Source organism: Perognathus longimembris, chromosome 17, assembly GCF_023159225.1.
Source record: "Perognathus longimembris pacificus isolate PPM17 chromosome 17, ASM2315922v1, whole genome shotgun sequence".
Lineage (NCBI taxonomy): Eukaryota > Metazoa > Chordata > Mammalia > Rodentia > Heteromyidae > Perognathus > Perognathus longimembris.
Window position 1 is genome coordinate 36,010,834 of NC_063177.1, and position 18,731 is coordinate 36,029,564.

Sequence of the window (18,731 nt, forward strand, 5' to 3'; positions counted from 1 at the left end):
GAGCACTTTACCACTAGGTCACATTCCCAGCCCCCTCCAGTCCTTTTTCTGCTTGTTATTTTTCAGGTAAAGACTCAAAATTTTTCCCAGAGTGGCCTTGACCTATTCCTGGGATTAGAGGCATATGTCACCACACTTGGCAATATTTGGCTGTTGTTGATCTACAAAAATGGCCATGCTACATGGTTCAATTTATATTTTTTCCTTTCATCCTTGAACAGTCCAAGAGATAAAAATGGAGAGCTGTAGGGATGCAAAGAGAAATCAAGTGCCATTGCTCTCCACAGAGCCCCTCATTCTATCCAGCCTGATCCCCTGAAATTATCCTCACACGCCACCTCCCAAGCTGTGTGCATTCAAAAACAGAGAGCCAGGTGCCCATGAGTCATGCCTGTAATCCTACCTAACTCAGGAGGATGAGATCTGAGGATTGTAGTTCAAAGCCAGCCTGAGTAGGAAACTCCACGAGTCTCTTATCTACAATTAATCACCAGAAAATCGGAAGTGGTACTGTGGCTCAAGTGGTAGAGCCCTAGCCTTCAGCTGAAGAGCTCAGGGACAGCGCCCAGGCCCACAGTTCAAGCCTCATGATTGACAAAAACAAAACAAAACAAAACAAAACAGAGAGATACCTTTGTCCTAAGAGGCAGCATAGACCGTCTATCTGAGGCAAGCTCTGTTGCCACTAGGCCATATTCCCAGCCCCTAGACCATCCATCTGAGTGCTGAGGGCAGGACACAGGACCTGGCCCTAGCTCCACTGACCTCTCCTGGCTCCTAGCAGGTACTCCCAAAGGAAGAGCTGAGTGAATGACTTTGCTGAACTTGCCACCCCCAGGTGAGTCAACCCCCCAACACACAGGCACACACACACACACACACACACACACACACACACACACACACACACACACTGGCATGGAAGCAGGACACACTCAACAGTTCCATGTTTATTTTCAGAAAGTGATGAAGACAAAGGAAATAAATCCAGACACCACTCTCTGTACAATAAATAGCCTCTGTCCAAAAAAAAAAAAAAAGAAAGAAAAGAAAAGAAAAGAAAAAAGCGTGCATGCGCACAGACACCACAGATGAGACCTTGGATGGCCATAAGTGCCCCCCACCCCCTCCCTGCCCCTTCCCCTGGGTCCCCTCTCGTCTCCCAGCAGGTGGGCCCAGGCAGCTGCCCAAAGTCACCTGAGTCCTCTTCACTCTGGCTGGCTGACTGTTCTCAAACCCATGTCCGTATCTTCCAGTCAAGGCTGACCACGTGTGGATGAAACCGTCTGGCGACCGCCAACATGGAAGATTGATCTCCAGTCCTAGCACCTCACCTGACTAGAAGTCACGAAGCTCTTTTGTGTCCAGGCCTTCTCTCGTGGGTTTTCTCTTCTCCACAGGGCCATCTCCACAGGACCAGAAGCAGCACCAGGTATGTGACTGTAGTTTGGGCGGACGAAGGGGCAGGGGACATTCCTGTCACGTTTCATTGTGGGCCAGGAAGCAGGGAGTACACCCAGAATCCTTGGGTCCTGGCTCCCCTTGGGAGCCTGTTTTCTAAGTCAGTCAACGTCCTTCAATCTAAGAACATGGTCTTCTCAGCACAGCCTCTGCTCAGTTGGGGAAATAGTTATAAAATTGGCCTTCGGCTTCCTTATCAAAAGGAGAAGGAGCCCCAGCCGGGGAAGAGCTGTCCCCGCTGGAAGGATAGGGTGATACACGCCTCCTCTTAGAGTCTCCTTCACCCAGTCCTGAATCACCAGGCTCTGGCCGGAGGGGGGTGATCTCAGTCCACAACGAGGGGGAACCCTGCTCCTCGGGCCCCCGTCCCTCAGAGGCTCCCGGGCCAGGTTCCAAGGGCAGAGTCCGCATGGGACGGAACCAGCCAGCTGGACCCATCTTGGGAGGGTACTGGGGGGCCACAGGCCAGCCAGCCCCAGGGGCAAGGACCTCCTGGCCCCGGTAGTAGGGCATGGTGGGCCCAGGGGCAGAGGGCAGGAATGCAGGCTTCATGCTGACGGCTCGGAATTCGGCCTCGTAGCTGTGGTCCCGGGGGGTCCCCAGCCAGTACGGTTGAGGGACCACATCCTTGGCCTGGCTGGGAAGGTCAGGGTAGAAGCGGCTGGGGACGGGATACTGGTTGGATAGGAGAGGTGAGTAGGGGTCTCCTCCGAGCAGTTGACAGTTGGTTCCAGGTGGGGAGGGGACGCTGGTATCAACAGATGCGTACATCCTGAAAATAAAACCAGAAGCAAGAAAAACAGAGGTCCCAAGCTGAACCAGCTCCCATAGACTCCCATTATCCTACCCTTCCTCACTCATCTTTCCTTTGGTCCTAACAGAGGGACCAAAATGGAGGGAGACCCTAGGATACTCACGACTCAAAGTTCTCCCGGAATCCTTTGGCAAAGGGGTTATTGTCGATTTTCAGCTGTGTGATCTAGACAGAAGGAAACAGAGTCGCCTGAGCCACAGGCCTGGGGGTCTAGAAGTTTTCTGAACCATTTTCCCCAGGAAGACCGCGGCTCTCACCTCCGCGTTCTGGTAAGCGGTGACAGCAATGAACTGGGTTTCTTGGAAAGTGAAGATGTGTGTGTTGGAGGAATTGCAGGGGGCCTCTGGCTCTCCGTCGTTCACCTCCACAATGTGTAGCCGGGGCTGGTACTTATGGAGGGACTGCAGCACAATCATCTGAAGAGACAGCAGAATGCCTCAGGACAGAGGTGGGAGGGCTAAGGATCCGTCCTCCCTAGGGTGGCTCCATGCTTGGTCCTTAGCCCCATCAACCACTGGTCCCATGGGGACCCCCTGGAGGGGGCCCTGATGTCATCATGTCCCTTCCCCAGACATATACGTTCTCTCAGGCCTTCCAACCCCAGTTCCCATCCTCTTTGGGGGGGCCCAATTCTAGCCTCTTGCCTCCTTTCCTGCTCCCAGAAGTCTATGAAGGCACAAGTATTAGCATAAGAGGGCTTTTTAGGGATAAGTGTGCTCTTTTTTTTTTTTTTTTTGGTCAGTAGCAGGGCTTGAACTCAGGGCCTGGGCACTGCCCCTGAGCTTTTCCACTCAAAGCTGATGCTCTGCCATTTTGAGCCACAATGCCACTTCCTGTCTTCTGATGGTTAATTGGAGATAAGAGTCTCATAGACGTTCCTGTTTGGGCTGGTTTTGAACTGTGATCCTCAAAATCTCAGCCTCCTGAGTAGCTAGGATTACAGACATGAGTCACAGGTATCTGGCGATAAGTGTGCCTTTAGCAGGATTTCTCAACCTGAAGAAACTCTGCATCCAGTCCCTGAGACACAGGGTGACTTGGCCCCTTGTGGTGACCAATCATGGCCATTTGGGATTCAGTGAAGAAGCTCCCAAGGTTAGCTTGGCCTGGGTTGGCTGATGGTGACCCTTATCGACTTCTTCCCATCCCACCTTCTTTTCAAGGTGGGGTGGGAAAGAGCCAGAATTCAGAGAGGAAGAAAAAGGAGTAGAACACTGTCCCAGGGATCACAGGACCACCTGTGGCTTCTGGGGTCTCAGCCTCTGGGTGGGCCACCCTAGGACCAGGTGGTCCTACCTGAGTCACATTGTTGGAGGCTCCCTTGTTGTTGGTGAGCTTAAGTTTCCCAAAGGAAACTTCCTGGCGCATCCAGTGGGCTCCAGTATTGGGTGAATCTGGGTGTACATACAGGCGATTCCCTGTGGGTAGATGACTTCTTTAGTAAACAGACCTCTGATGGGGGGGCTTTGACATTGAAGCAGGGGAAGATACAGATGGCTGGGTGAGTGGTAGGTGTGGACAAAATGAAATAGATGGGAGAAATGAAAGGGAAGACAGAGGGAGGAAGAAGGGATGCAGAATTGAATCCTGAGTGTCAGGGGTCAGGACCCGGGGGGAGGGGGGAGGGCGAGGAGGGAGGGGGTGCGGGGGGGGGTGCTGGGGTCCACCAGGGGGCGTGCTGCCTTGAAGAAAGAGCTCATCTACCACCTTCCCTCCACGGGGCGGGGGGGCTGGGGGGCACATACCTGGCATGCTGCCCTCCGCCTTTCCACACTGCACCCACTTTCCACTCTGATACCGCCAGTGATGCTGGTCCACCAGGACCACGTCCACAAACATCCTGTAATGGCTGGTGGGCTCCAACCCAGCCACAGTAAAGGACAGGAATGGAAACATTCGCCTATGGAGAAGAGAGAGAGAGGCCTCGGTACCCATCAGCCCTTGCGCCAGGGTTGCTCACACCCGCATATGACGTGTGCTGGAGCCTCTGCCACCTGCTCACAAGAGCCAGCTGGCCAGGGTTCAGGAAGCGCACCGGCCAGTTGGTAAGCACAATCATAATTGTAAATAATCACTGGTATAAACTTACAATTAAACACATCCTATTCAATGGCAAGATAATCAATACTCAGGAATCATTTCCTGATGTTGTTGTTGTTGTTCCTCTTGTCTGTGCTACAGAGGTTATTTACGGCTAGTGTATCTGCGTAGTGGACGTACAGGGAAGGGTTTGTGATGCAATTTATGTTCATCTTGATACCGTTCAACATCAATTGCCCAGTATCTATGTTCAACATCATATTGACAGCTTGACATCCATCATGATAGAAGCATTGACACAATAGGAATCAGCCACCACTAGAAGCTGGTCTTTTATTTTATTGTGTATGTATGTCAGTGCCTAGGGGTAGAACTTGAGGCTACACACATGCTAGGTAAATGCTCTACCACTGAGATACAGTCACAGCCCATAGGCTTTTTTTTTTTTTTTTTTTTTTTGTCCATCATGAGGTTTGAACTCAGGGCCTGGGTGCTGTTCCTGGGCTCCTTTTGCTCAAGTCTCTAGTGCTCTACCACTTTGAGCCGCAGCTCCACTTCCAGTTTTCTGGTGGCTAATTGGAAATAAGAGTGTCATGGATTTTCCTGCCCGTGCTGCTTTGAATTGAAGTTCTCGGATCTCAGCCTCCTGAGTAGCTAGGATTATTGGCATAAGCCACCCATGCCTGGTCCATCGGTTTTTTAAAAAAAATGCTTTCCTTTTAGAGGGTCAGCTGCTAGACAGTTAACACCACTGCCTCCAATCCCAGGGTGTTCCTCAAGAGGAGCAAAGGCGCAAGCCAGTTCTCCACAGGCAGTTCCTAATAGGGCCTTGTGCCTCAGACCCCAGTCTTCTCTCTACAGTGACGCGCCCACACTCAGAAAAACACTCTCCTAGCCCCACAGCAGCCTCCTGTAGGCCCTCCCTGCCTCATATTCCTGGACTTGACATCCACAGTAAGATCTGTCCCTGGCCTGGGTCTTCCATTGGAGGATCAGCTAATGTCCTAGGTGGCCAGGGAGCGTCTATCCTTCTAAAAGAAGGCTGTATCAAACAGTATCCGCATGCTCACAGTCTTGGCTCTCAGGAGAAACAGAAGCGAAGGAGCTGAGTGCTGTCATCTTCTCTTTGGTGCCAGAGTAAGATTCAGAAAGGGAAGTTCTCTCCTTCAGGGGCCATCTCCACCACTTCCACAATCACTACCCCTGTTATCACCACCATTACAACCACCGCCTCCACTATCACAACCACCATCACTCTCACCACTATCTCCGCCTACCTATCGCTACAACTCCTGCCTTCCCATCTTAATAAGCAGCAGCAGCAGCAGCAGTGACACAACCCTCACCTCCATGATCACCATCACTGCAACGACCCCTCCACCAATATAACCACCTCCTTCTAAACACCTCCTCCCTCCACCAGCTCCACAAGCACTACGACCACCACCTCTCCCACTGTGGCCGTCATTACAGCCACGCCTCCCACCATCTCCATCACTACAGCCGCCACCTCCACTATTAGCACAGCTTGGATGCTCTCCCTGAGCTTTTCTGCTCAACGCTAGTGCTCTATCACCTTAAGCCACAGCTCAACTTCTGGCCTTTTGGTGGTTAATTGGAGCTAAGAATGTCATGGACTTTCCTGCCCCTGCCTGGCTTTGAACAGCAATCCTCCGATCTCAACCTCCTGAGTAACTAGGATCACAGATGTGAACCACTAGTGGCTGGTCACTACTATTGCTCCACATCACAGCTACCTTCCCTCTGTAACTACCACCTCCACCATCACCAAAACTAATTACCTCCTCACCATCACAACCACCTTCCCTTTAATTGCCACCCCCACCATCTGCACCATATCACCACCGCCACCATCACTACAAACACCACCTTCATCACAACCACTACTACAACCACCACTTCCACCATCCGCCATCACTACAACCACTATCAGCGTCACTAGCACCGTCCCTCCATTATCACCACCCTCTTCTAACCACCTCCACCATCACTACAACCACTGCCTTCACACATCACAGCCACCCCTACCAGCAACGTCACTAGGGCCACCGCCTCCCACTACCAGGGCCATCACCAGGTCCAGTGTCTGAGCATCTCTCTTAGAACTGGGGCAGGAAGAACAGAGTTGCCGAAATAGCTGAGCCAAACTCTGATCAGAAATGCCTCTCAAGCTGTGCGCTGGTGGTTCACACTCAAAATCCTAGCTGCTCAGGAGGCTGAGATCTAAAGATCGATGTTCAAAGCCAGCCTAGGGGGCTAGGAATATGGCCTGGTGGTAAAGTGCTTGCCTCGCATACATGAAGCCCTGGGTTCGATTCCTCAGCACCACATATATGGAAAAAGCCAGAAGTGGTGCTGTGGCTCAAGTAGTAAAGTGCTAGCCTTGAGCAAAAAAAAAGAGGCCAGGGATAGTGTTCAAGCCTTGAGTTCAAGCCCCAGGACTGGCAAAAAAAAAAAAAAAAAGGAAAAGAAAGAAATGCTTCTCATCCCTAAGTTTTGGGTGCTGGCGACTCATGCCTCCAATCCTACCTACTCAAGAGGGCGAGACCTGGAGGGCTGAGGTTGGGGGCAGCACAGGTGGAAAAGTTTGATAGACTCTATTTCCAAAAATAATGAACACAAAGCAGAGCTGGAGGTGTGGCTCGAGCGGTAAAGGGCCAGCCGAGCAAGCTGGAGGCCCTGAGTCCCACCTCCCCCAACAAAAACCATGCCTTTCATCTCGTGCACCCCTATTCCCATGAGAGCCCTGGAGGATACAAGGGCACCCTATCCCTGAGTCAGGAAGCAAAGGGCAGGGAGAGTTTCAAGGCAAAGTTTTGGGTGGGTCCTAAGAAGCACCCCCTGACAACTCTAGAAAGGTCTCCCAGGAGACTAGCTCCTCACATGCCTGGGCTGAGAATTAAAGATTCACCAGCCTGTTGATCTTGGATGACTTAATTTCCCAACAAAACCTGCTTGCTTCTTCACCTGTAAATACCAATAAATAACTCCTGTCCATCTTACCTTTGCAAGCTATTTAGGAGCCCAAAAAATGTAAAACTTAGCTCATCTCTTTCCAGGCCCACCTCCATCCATGGAAGTCCTATCTTCCTGGTCTAGAACTATATTCAGGCTCTCTGGCCTAACTGAAGGACCCTAAGCAGGGGACACAGCTCAGATTCCTGGCCCTGGGTCACAGGGGCCTGCTCGAGGGGCCCACTGATGGAAGGAATCAAAGGTTGAGGATTAGGTATTGAGCATTCAAAGGTGCTAGATGAATATTGACAATCTATTTTTCTCACCAACCCAATTAAGGTTAGTGTAAGGTGAGCCAAATTATTTCAGATATTCTGACTGGTTCCTATCCAAACTTGGAGGAATGAAGAAATAGAAAGGAACCTTTGTGTGTGTGTGTGTGTGTGGTTTTTGTTTTTGTTGTTATTGTTTTGTGCCAGTACTAGAGCACCTGGGTGCTGTCCTTTAGCTTTTTGGCTCAGGGATGATGCTCTACCACTTGAGCCATAGCTCCACTTTGGCTTTTTGATGGTGAGACATAAAAGTCTCATGTAGTGGCTGGGAATATAGCCTAGTGGCAAGAGTGCTTGCCTTGTATACATGAGGCCCTGGGTTCAATTCCCCAGCACCACATATACAGAAAACGGCCAGAAGTGGCGCTGTGGCTCAAGTGGCAGAGTGCTATAGCTTTGAGCAAAAGGAAGCCAGGGACAGTGCTCAGGCCCTGAGTCCAAGCCGCAGGACTGGCCAAAAAAAAAAAAAAAAAAAAAAGTCTATTGGACTTTCCTATCCAGGCTGGCTTTGAATTGTGAACCTGACTGCAGTCTCCTGCATAGCTAGGATTACAGGCATGAGCCACTGGTACGCAGTTTCACTTTTTTTTTTTTTTTTTGGTGCTGTGTGTAAAATCCAGCCAGGCCTCACACACGCTAAACAAACACTACATTAAGCCACACATCCTTAGTTCCAGAACCCCCCCCCCTTTTTTTTTCCCCAGTCCTTTGCCAGGGCTTGGACTCAGGGCCTGAGCACCGTCCGTCCCTGGCTTCCTTTTTGTTCAAGGCTAGCACTCTACCACTTGAGCCACAGCTCTACTTCCGGCCGTTTCTGCTTATGTGGTGCTGAGGAATCGAACCCAGGGTTTCATGCATGCTAGGCAAGCATTCTACCGCTAAGCCATATTCCCAGCCCACAGTTTTATACTTGAAAACACTAAAGATGGGAGAGAGATTTGGTGACAGCTCCCTGGTGAGAGAGTAAAGCTGGGTTTTCAACCTTCAGAGCCCATGCTGTGGTCTCCATCCCTCGGTCTCGCTTTTTATATTTTTGTGCTAGGACTGGGACTCTAAGGATCTCATGCTCATGCTTAGTTTTTCTGCTTAAGGCTGGCACTCTACACTTGAGCCACACCTCTGTTTCCAGCTTTTTGGCTGGCTGATTGAAGAGAAGAGTCTCTCCAATTTATCTGGCTGAGCTGGCTTCAAATCTCAATCCTCATATCTCAGTCTCATGAGCAGCTAAGGGTTGCCAGCGTGAGCCAGCAGGGACCCAGCTTCCATCTTGTTTTTAGTACGAGTCTCGGGGAATGAAGGAGGCAAGGAGAAGACGGCAAAAAGAAAAGAATGAGCTCTTGGTTTCACTCTGAAAGGTGAGAACCATCACCAGCTTAAATCCCAAACTAGCCCCCAATTTACATGACATGCTGGGAAGGGACCAGGAATGGAGATAGGCCAGGGACACATTTGAGTCCTCCCAGAAAGCCTCCAAGTCCAAGCCTCCCAAGCCCCTTGTTGCCCCCCCCCCGAAGGCCAACACTCCACCAGGTGATTCTCAGAGCCATGGGGACCGACCCTACCAGATCTCAAGCACCTGGCACATGCTCCAATTCACCATAATGAAAAGCACAAGGAGAGCCAGGTGTGGTGGTTAGTGCCCGGAGTGCTAGCACCTTGAGAGGCTGAAGCAAGAAGGTGGACAGTTTGAGGCCAACCCGTGTGACAGAGTGAGGTTCTATCCCAGGTAGCCAGTGCCTGCGGCTCACGCCTATAATCCTAACTACTTAGGAGGGCTGAGATCTGAGGATCAAGGTTCAAAGCCATGCTGGAAAATTCAAGAGACACTTAATCTCCAAATAACCAACAGAAAGTGGGAAGTGGAACTGTAGCTCCAGTACCTGCCATGAGCAAAAATGCTAAGGTACAGGCCTTGAGTTCAAGCTCTAATGCTGTCTCACACACACACACACACAAAATAAAATTGGAAAAATAAAATTGGGCTGGGAATGTGGCTTAGTGGTAGAGTGCTTGCCTAGCATGCATGAAGCCCTGGGTTCGAGTCTTCAATACCACAGAAACAGGAAAAGCTATAAGTGGTGCTGTGCCTCAAGTGGTAGAGTGCTAGGCTTGAACAAAAGAAGCTCAGGGACAGTGCCCAGGCCTTGAGTTCAAGCCCCAGGACTGGCAAAAAAAAAAAAAATTGTTTTTGTTTTTTTGGGCTTGGACTCAGGGCCTGAGCACTGTCCCTGGCTTCTTTTTGCTCAAGGCTAGCACTCTGCCACTTGAGCCACAGCACCACTTCTCACCGTTTTCTATATATGTGGTGCTGGGGAATCAAACCAGGGCTTCATGTATACAAGGCAAGCACTCTTGCCACTAGGCCATATTCCCAGCCCCCCCCCCGCCATTTTTTTTAAATTAATAAACCAAAGCAAACCAAACCAAGCACCAGTACCTCAATGTCTGTAATTGCAGCTCTTGGGAGACTAAGAACAGGTTTCAGTTCTAGGCCAGTCTGGGTAGACTCTTTCTCAATCCGTAACAGAGAGCAGTGTTGCATACCTGTCATCCCAAGCTACATGGGAGTCTGAAGTTGAGAAGAGCTGATGCAATGGTGTGAGCTTGAACTCCCAGCAATGGCAGAAAGTTTAAAGTGGGTGGGTCACAATTCAGGCTTGTCCAGACCGGAAATGGAAAACAAGGCTAAGAACACAGCAGTATCACACCTTATCTAGCAAGCACAAGGCCTTGAATTCAAATCCTGGTATTGCCAAAAAATTAATACAAATACAAGAATATAGGTAGGTTTTTTTGTTTTGAACTTAGGGCCTAGGCACTGTTCTTTAGCTTTTCCACTCAAGACTGTCACAACTCTACCACTTGAACCACAGTTCCAATTCTGGCTTCTTGGTGGTTAATTGGAAATAATATTCTCATAGACTTTCCTGCCTAGGCCGGTCTTTAACTGCAATCCTCAGACCTCAACCTCCTGAGTAGCTAGGATTGCAAGCAAAAGCCACCGCGCCCAGCTTGGTACCACCTTTTAAGAGTATAACCGACTCCTTGATATATGACTGTTAGGGTGGGGGGGACAGTAGAGAACAGGTCTGCGAAACAAAAAACTTCTTTTCAAATGTTATTTCCACAGGTTTGGGTCAGCGACCTTACGTTATGTATCTAAAACCAAAAACTACTAAACATAAAAAGGTCTAGAATAGACCTATCAGTGGATCACAACAGCTCAACAGCTATGTACATATGATCATATAAGACGAGTAAGCAAAAACAACTCCAAGAGAAGGACACAGGAGGATTCTATCGTTGATGTTACATTTAAAGTTCTAGGTGAATTTCCTTTGGCGTACGCTATGTGGTTACTGTATATGATTTTGGTACACTGGGTATTGTATATATGCCTACCTAATCTAGGGAAGGGAAAGAAAAATGAGGGTGTAAGATATCACAAGAAATGTATCACTGCCTTACTATGTAACTGTACCCCTTTTGCACAACACCTTGTCAACAAAATTTAATTAATAAAAAATGTTTTTAAAAAAAGAGTATAACCGAGGGGCTGGGAATGTGGCTTAGTGGTAGAGTGCTTGCCTAGCATGCACAAGGCCCTGAGTTCGATTCCTCAGTACCATATAAATAGAAACAGCCGGAAGTGGCACTGTGGCTCAAGTGGTAGAGCGCTAACCCTGAACAAAAGCAGCTCAGAGACAGTGCCCAGACCCTGAGTTCAAGCCCCAGAACTGGCATTTAAAAAAAAAAAAAAGTATATATGTAGCCTTGTACTGATGGCTCACGCCTGTAATACTAGCTACTTAGGAGGCTACTCAGAAAGGAAAGTCCATGAGACTCTTACCTCCATTAAACTACCATAAAAGCTGGAAGTAGAGCAGTCACTTAAGCACCAAGGGATCTCCTACAACTACCAACTACCTCCCCAGATTCATAACAGACGGCCACTTGCCATTGGCTGCACACAAAAAGGCAAGCTGTCTTCATCTGCACCATGAAAAAAAATGAACCATGAGCCCTCGCAGAAAGCATATTTTTACATATCTAAAAAAGTTCTCAGAGTTGGAAATGTGAAGAGGAAATAATGATGGCAGGGAGCCCACGGAGACTCTATGGAATTGAAGTTGTTTTTACCATCCTGTAACTTCACATAGGAAAACACTATGCAAATTGAGCTATTTAACAACACAGCTTCCCCCTCCCCCAGTTATCTTAATTATAATAATCAACCAATCGCACCCAGAAAAGTGGGGATTACCAGCAATTAATACACACCCACACACCCACAGAGGCCCGGCCTCTCCTCTACCATCCCGTTAGCTATTCGGCGACGCACTCACAACACACCCCACATTAGAAACCCCAGCATGCCTGGGTGCTGCGATCCAGAGTCTCCACAAACACAAGCACCGAAGTTTTCCTTTTCTCAGTTCTCTCCGAACCCCACCCCAGCTGCCTTGATCAGTCTCCATACCTCTGCTCCCCCAACCCATTTCCACTCAGTGGCTAACTGGTCATAGGGAGGGCAGGGTCCCCAGGTGGGCAGGAGAGGAAGGATCCAGAACAGAATGACTCAGCCAAGACGAAAGGCTGCAGGGCCGTGGTTGGGCTGGGGTGGAAGAAATGTTAAAAAAGGAAGAAGGCAGTGGGTGATGTGGTGATGACTGGCAGGTCATTAGAACCCACGAGGGGCAAGCCGGCCCACCAAAGCTGGAGAACCCCAAAGAAGCTGTTCTCTGAGCCACTCACTGGGCTATGGAACTTCCCAGGTCCGGAAGCCCAAGCTGAGAAGATACAGAGGCTGAGGGGACTAAATTGCGGGTATTGTGTGTCCTTTGTCTTCCCCCAGCACAGGGCTCCTAAGGTCACATCCAAGGGGAGTCATCCAAGGAAATGATAAAGAGCCACAGCCTCCATCCCACAGAGACCTAGGTCACCCCAAGTGTCTCCTTACCATAGATAGAGCCAGGTACCAATGGCTCACACCTGTAATCCTAGCCACTTAGGAGGCTGAGATCTGAGGATCGAGGTTTGAAGGTAGTCGGGGCAGAAGAGTCCCCGTGAGACTTTTACCTCCAATTAACAACTCAAAAAAACAGAAATGGGCTGGGAATGTGGCTTAGAAGTAGAGTACTTGCCTAGCAGGCATGAAACCCTGGGTTCAATTCCACATGAGTAGAAAAGGCCGGAAGTGGTGCTGTAGCTCAAGTGACAGACTGCTAGACTTAAGTCAGCAAAAGAGGCTCAGGGACAGTGCCCAGGCCCTGAGTTCAAGCCCCATTACCAACATCAATAAACAAAAATAGACAGAAATGAGTGTAAAATGCAGCTTCAGGTAGTTCATTTATGAAAAAAAATCAGGGGGAAAATGCTGATATTCATTAATTTCTTTTTTTTAATTAAAAAACAGCTATCAGGGCTGGGGATATAGCCTAGTGGCAAGAGTGCCTGCCTCGGATACACGAGGCCCTAGGTTCGATTCCCCAGCACCACATATACAGAAAACGGCCAGAAGCGGCGCTGTGGCTCAAGTGGCAGAGTGCTAGCCTTGAGCGGGAAGAGGCCAGGGACAGTGCTCAGGCCCTGAGTCCAAGGCCCAGGACTGGCCAAAAAAAAAATTAAAAAAAAAAAAAACAGCTATCAAAGTAAATCCTTTATCAGTACTCATTAATTTCTTTTCAGTATATTTTTTTTAACTTACTAGCTAGTGCAGGCTGCTGCCTGGACTCACTATGTACCGCAGGTTGGCTTTGAACTCACAATCCCCTTGCCTAAGCGTCCCAAGTGGTGCTGGGATTATAGGCCTGTACCACTCGGCTCAGCTTTTTTGGTAGGTTTGCTAGTAGTACTGTTTTGATCTTTTAAGATCCATTTTCAGAGGTGTATAAAGATGTAAGTAAAACAACACCTAGGATTTACTTAATAATTCTTAATATTTTCCTAATAGAGCTGCAGATGCAAGATATAGAAGAAACACTTTTATGTGTAGCGAGATTATGTGTGTGTATATGTGCATGTATGCCAGTCCTGTGGCTTGAACTCAGGGCCTGGATGCTGCCCTGAGCTTTTGTACTCACAGCTAGTGCTCTATCATTTGAGCCACAGCTCCAGTTCTGACTTTTTGGTGGTTAAGTAGAGATAAGAATAGCACAGCCTCTCCTGCCGGGGCTGGCATTGATTGAGCTTTGATCCTCAGATCTCAGCCTCCTGAGTAGCTACAAGGACATGTGTGAGCCACTGATGCCCAGAATGTAGTGGAATTTTTATAAGTGCTATTATAAAGGTGATATGCCAAGGGATAATAGTTACGTAAGTCAGATAAAGAGTACATTTCTTTTTGGACAGTGTTACCCCTTCCCTTGCTCTCTTCCAGTTTTTCCCTCCTGTCCCTACCTAAAAATTGTACAGTTCATTTTCAACATTTTTCATGACAGTATCACTACTGTATTTGTTCACCCTTTGTCTCTCCATATCTGTGCGTCCCCCCCCCACCCACACTTGCGCTCCCAAAGGCAGACAGATGAACAAACAAGACAAAAAGAAAAGAAGCAAGAGCAACAGAGAAAAAACAACTTCAGCTGGGCAACAGTGGCTCACGCCTGTAATCCTAGCTACTCAGGAGGCTGAGATCTGAGGATCACGGTTCGAAGCCAGCCAAGGCAGAAAAGTCCCTGTAAGACTCTTATTTCCACTCAAAAACCAGAAGTGGAGCTGTGGCTCAAGTGGTAGAGCTCTAGCCTTGAGCACAAAAAGGCTCAGGGACACTGTCCAGGCCCTGAGTTCAAGCTCCACAACCAACCAAAAAGAAGAGGAAGAAGAGAAAAGAAAAAGGAAAAACAACTTCTTTCTTTTTTTTTTTTGGCCAGTCCTGGGCCTTGGACTCAGGGCCTGAGCACTGTCCCTGGCTTCCTTTTGCTCAAGGCTAGCACTCTGCCACGTGAGCCACAGGGCCACTTCTGGCCATTTTCTGTATATGTGGTGCTGGGGAATCAAACCCAGGGCCTCATGTATATGAGGCAGGCACTCTTGCCACTAGGCCATATCCCCAGCCCCGAAAAACAACTTCTTGTTTCCATTTGCTGGAGGTCACTTCAATAAATATTATTTTATATGATCAGAGACACAGAGGCATTCTGCCTTTGTGTTCCTCCCCTAAAAAATATCCTCCTAGGGCTGGGAATGTGGCTTAGTGGTAGAGTGCTTTCCTAGCATACACAAAGCCCTGGGTTTGATTCCTCAATACCACATAAACACAAAAAGCTGGAAGTAGCTCTGTGGCTCAAGTGGTAGAGTGCTAGCCTTGAGCAAAAAGAAGCCAGGGACAGTGCTCAGGCCCTGAGTTCAAGCACCAGGACTGGCAAAAAAAATTTTTTTTTCTTTTTAAATCCTGCTAGTGGGATTTTATTTATTTATTTTTGATCGGTTGTGGGGCTTGAACTCTGGGCTTGGGTGCTGTCCCTAAGCTCTTTTCAGCTCAAGGGTAGTGCTCTACCACTTGAGCCACAGCACCATTTCCAGTTTTGAGCGGTTTATTAGAGATAAGAGTCTTACGGACTTTCCTGCCCCATCTGCTTTGAACCTCGTTTCTCAGATCTCAGCTTCTTGAGTAGCTAAGATTACAGGTGTGAGCCACCAGTGCCCAGCTGGGAGTTGGTTGGTGTTATTTTTTTTAATAATAATAAAAAAAATGCGGGCTGGGGATATGGCCTAGTGGCAAGAGAGCTTGCCTCGTATACATGAGGCCCTGGGTTCGATTCCCCAGCACCACATATAAGAAAACGGCCAGAAGTGGCGCTGTGGCTCAAGTGGCAGCGTGCTAGCCTTGAGCAAAAGGAAGCCAGGGACAGTGCTCAGGCCCAGAGTCCAAGCCCCAGGACTGGCCAGAAAAAAAAAGTAAAAATCCAGCTGGGCACTGGTGTCTTGTGCCTATAATCCTAGCTACTGAGGAGGCTGAGAGCTAAGATTACTGATTCAAACATAGCCCAGGCAGAAAAGTCCATGAAACTATTATCTCCAATGAATCAGTGAGAAGCTGGAAGTGGAGGTGCAGCTCAAACAGTTAGAATACCAGCCTGGAGCATAGAGCTAAGGTAGAGTGCTTCAACCCCTGAGTTCAAGCCCCAGGATTGGCACAAAAAAAGCAAAGAAAAAAAAATTAGGGATGTACATCTAAAACAGAGACAGCCTTGTCCATTGAGAATGATACTGCAGGGACCCAAGAAAGAGAGGAAGGACCTGAGAGAAAAGATGGAGACACATGTTAGCCAGTCACCCCCTGGAAGCACCTCCCCTGGAAGCACAGACCCCAGGCAAACCAGCTCAGCCAATCCCTGAACTTCACCCCATGCGCTCCACTAATCCAGGATACAGGGGCTGAGGCCTAGCAGTCATGCAGGGACGCTACAGTCAGACCCCAGCTTGGGAAGGCCTCCTGACAATACCACAAGCAGAGAGTTTGGGGGCCCGCTGGTCTCTGTGTGATGCAGCGCATCTTTGACCTCAGTGTTCTCATCTGTAAAATGGGGGGGGGGTGGCTTGGCCTACTGAAAACGTAACGAAATAATGGAAGTGAAAGCACTGAGTGCACATGCAAGGCCCTGGGGCAGTGTGGGTGGCTGTTTTAACTGGGGAGCCAGAGAGAGAAACCCAGACTGCTTCCTTCTGAGCTCTGAGGAATGCCTGTGCTGTGTAACCTCAGCAAAGTCTCTTACTGCCTCTGGGCGCGCCAGTTTCCCTGCCTGTGCAGTGAGAGGTTTGAACAGGAACTTCTAGGTCCCTTCCAACTCAGACACATTTGGGTCCAGAACCCTGGCCTGTGACTGAGGATACGTCGAAAGGAATTACCAGAAGGTTTCATAAAACAACTGCCATCTTCTCCGGGTTCATCCCAGCCAAGAGGAAGAGCTCAGCAACAATCCCATGTGGGTAGGTGGACAGGTACCTCCATCTCAGATCACCCCGTAGAAGTTGTCTAGAGATCAAGATGCTCCAGCTGTTCTCAGACCCAACACCCATTCGGGGGGTCCAGCCAGGCCTTCTCTCTGCACCCAAGTTCCACCCTGAGGATCGCTCTTCAACACCTCCCCAACCTGAACCCACAAATGGCCTAGTCCAGTGGGCTTGGCTGGTCCTTGCCCACCCTATGGGGAAGGGTGGGAGCACCCTCTCATCAGTCAGACCGCGGAGGGCCCCGGCAGAGTGCTGCTCACTAAACAATACCACACAAGCTGCAGGTTTCTCTTTCTTTCCTCAGGCAGGAGGCTCTGCGGAAGCAGCACCCTCAGCTCCAAACGCTACCATTCATGCACTGGGTTGGTGGGGGGGGGGGGGTGCATGAAGGCCTCTCCTTCCAACTTCCCCCCAGGCTGGACTGGTGACTAAGCCAGAGATGAAGCAGATTTTTCAGGGACCAGTCTCCCCAAGTGTGCAGTGTGGGCCTAGCCACCAGCTCAGGCTCTAGGTAAGCTGTATTCGCCCGTGCCCAGGCCGTGGGCAATTGTGCCTGAAAAGATATGTGTACCCCCTCTCCCCCCAACAAGCTTCACTGTCCCCTCCCCAGCCCAACACACACATACAGGACAGATGATCCCAAAGTAAGACCGGAAAGGAAACTTGGCGACTACTTCTCTATGTTACCAAATCCAGGCCTACCCCCCCCCCATACCCCATACACCACCAAAGCTGAAAGCTGGGCTCCTCTGGGCAGGATGGGAGGGGCACAGGGGTGCCCAGGATATAAGCCCCTCCCCCCCCCACGGTCCCCAACACTCCAATGTCCCATACAGAGGGACTAAGAGGAGGCCCAGAATCATCCCACCCTGAACACAAGTTCCCAGCTGCTCACTGTGACTCCCATTTGGGCAGAGAGCTGGGCGGGGGCACATGCCAACTCGGGGTGAAGCCAGAGGCGCCTCTGCCCCTGCATCAAGGTGACTTCTCGGTGGAGCCCGCACCATCTCTGGCCCTGGCCCTGGCTGTCGGTGGAAAACCCTGGGCATAAACAACCCTCCAGAGTTTCCCTGGTCCGCACCTACAAACAACCCCACTTCCTCCTAAAGCCGAAGCCCCAGCTGCGAAGGACGGGGAGACGCGAATGATGTCTAGCCAGAAGAAAAAGCCAGCCGGCCCGCCCGCCCGCCCGCCCGCCAGTCCCGGCTGGAGCGGCGGCCGCCCGCGGGGTCCCGGCCGGCTCCGCCCCGCGCGCGCCGCACTCACCGCCCCTGCTTGGTGATGATCATCTCCGTCTGGTGCTGGTTGAACTTGGACCACAACAGGTGGTTGTTGAGCGCCACTCGCAGCTTCCCGGACACCTCCAGCCCCGCGGGCAGCGCGTAGTCCTCGCGCGGCCCCGGGTAGAGCCCGGCGCGCGGGTCCGGGAGCGTGTAGCCGTCTCCGGGCTGGGGGTAGCCCTCGGCGCCCGCCGGCGGCGGAAAGGGCTCGCCCGCCCCGGGGAAGCCGGCCGCTGGGGGTCGGGGTGGGTAGGCGTAGGCTCCGAGGAAGCGGCCCGGCGGGGCGGGCACCAGGGCGCCCCCGGCATAGGGCGCCCCCAGACTGCCGCCTCCTCGACGATCCGCCGCGTCCTGCGCGCCGGGCTCCGGGTAGAAGTAGCGGTGCTGCGGATCCGCGCCGGGCGCCCGGCTCTCGTCACTCGTCGGCATCGGTTCGGTGCCCGTCAGCATGTCTCCGCTGCCCGGTTCCACGATGCCCATCCGGGGCGGGCTGGGCACCTTCCCCGCGGCCGTCGAGGATGAATTCCTCTCCGCTCCCCCACCGGCTAGCGAGGGTCGTGGGGGTGGGACGGGGGGGCGGGGCGCGGGGGAGGGGGAGGGGTGCCACCCCGAGCCTGGACTCGGGGCGCGCGGCTCCTGCGCCCCGCGTTTGGCAGGCGCGCGCGCGCGCGGCAGCTCCCCGGCGCTCCCTCTCCGGCGGGCCGCTGTCCTCAGCGTCGCAGCCGCCCTCGCCGTGGCTTTATGAAGTTCCCCCTCCACCCCGCACCCCGGCCCCGCCCCGCCTCACCCCGCCCCCTCGCGGCTAGCACTGGGGTAACTCCACGCTGTTGGTGGAGACCGGCGAGGTGGGCTCCCCCACCGTGGACACCAGCC

The 18,731-nt window shown here is 51.1% G+C and overlaps 1 protein-coding gene across 1 annotated transcript; it reads right to left on the reverse strand.

Annotated features, from left to right (window-relative positions):
- Positions 1-1,163: 1,163 nt before the first annotated feature.
- Tbx21 (T-box transcription factor 21) lies at positions 1,164-18,397 on the reverse strand. Its single transcript, XM_048365988.1, has 6 exons — positions 17,845-18,397; positions 4,021-4,175; positions 3,572-3,693; positions 2,533-2,691; positions 2,379-2,440; positions 1,164-2,233 (listed from the first exon to the last, which is right to left on the reverse strand). The coding sequence occupies exons 1-6, from the start codon at positions 18,336-18,338 to the stop codon at positions 1,615-1,617; spliced, it is 1,611 nt and encodes a 536-aa protein (XP_048221945.1). The 5' UTR covers positions 18,339-18,397; the 3' UTR covers positions 1,164-1,614.
- Between the last annotated feature and the right edge of the window lie 334 nt (positions 18,398-18,731).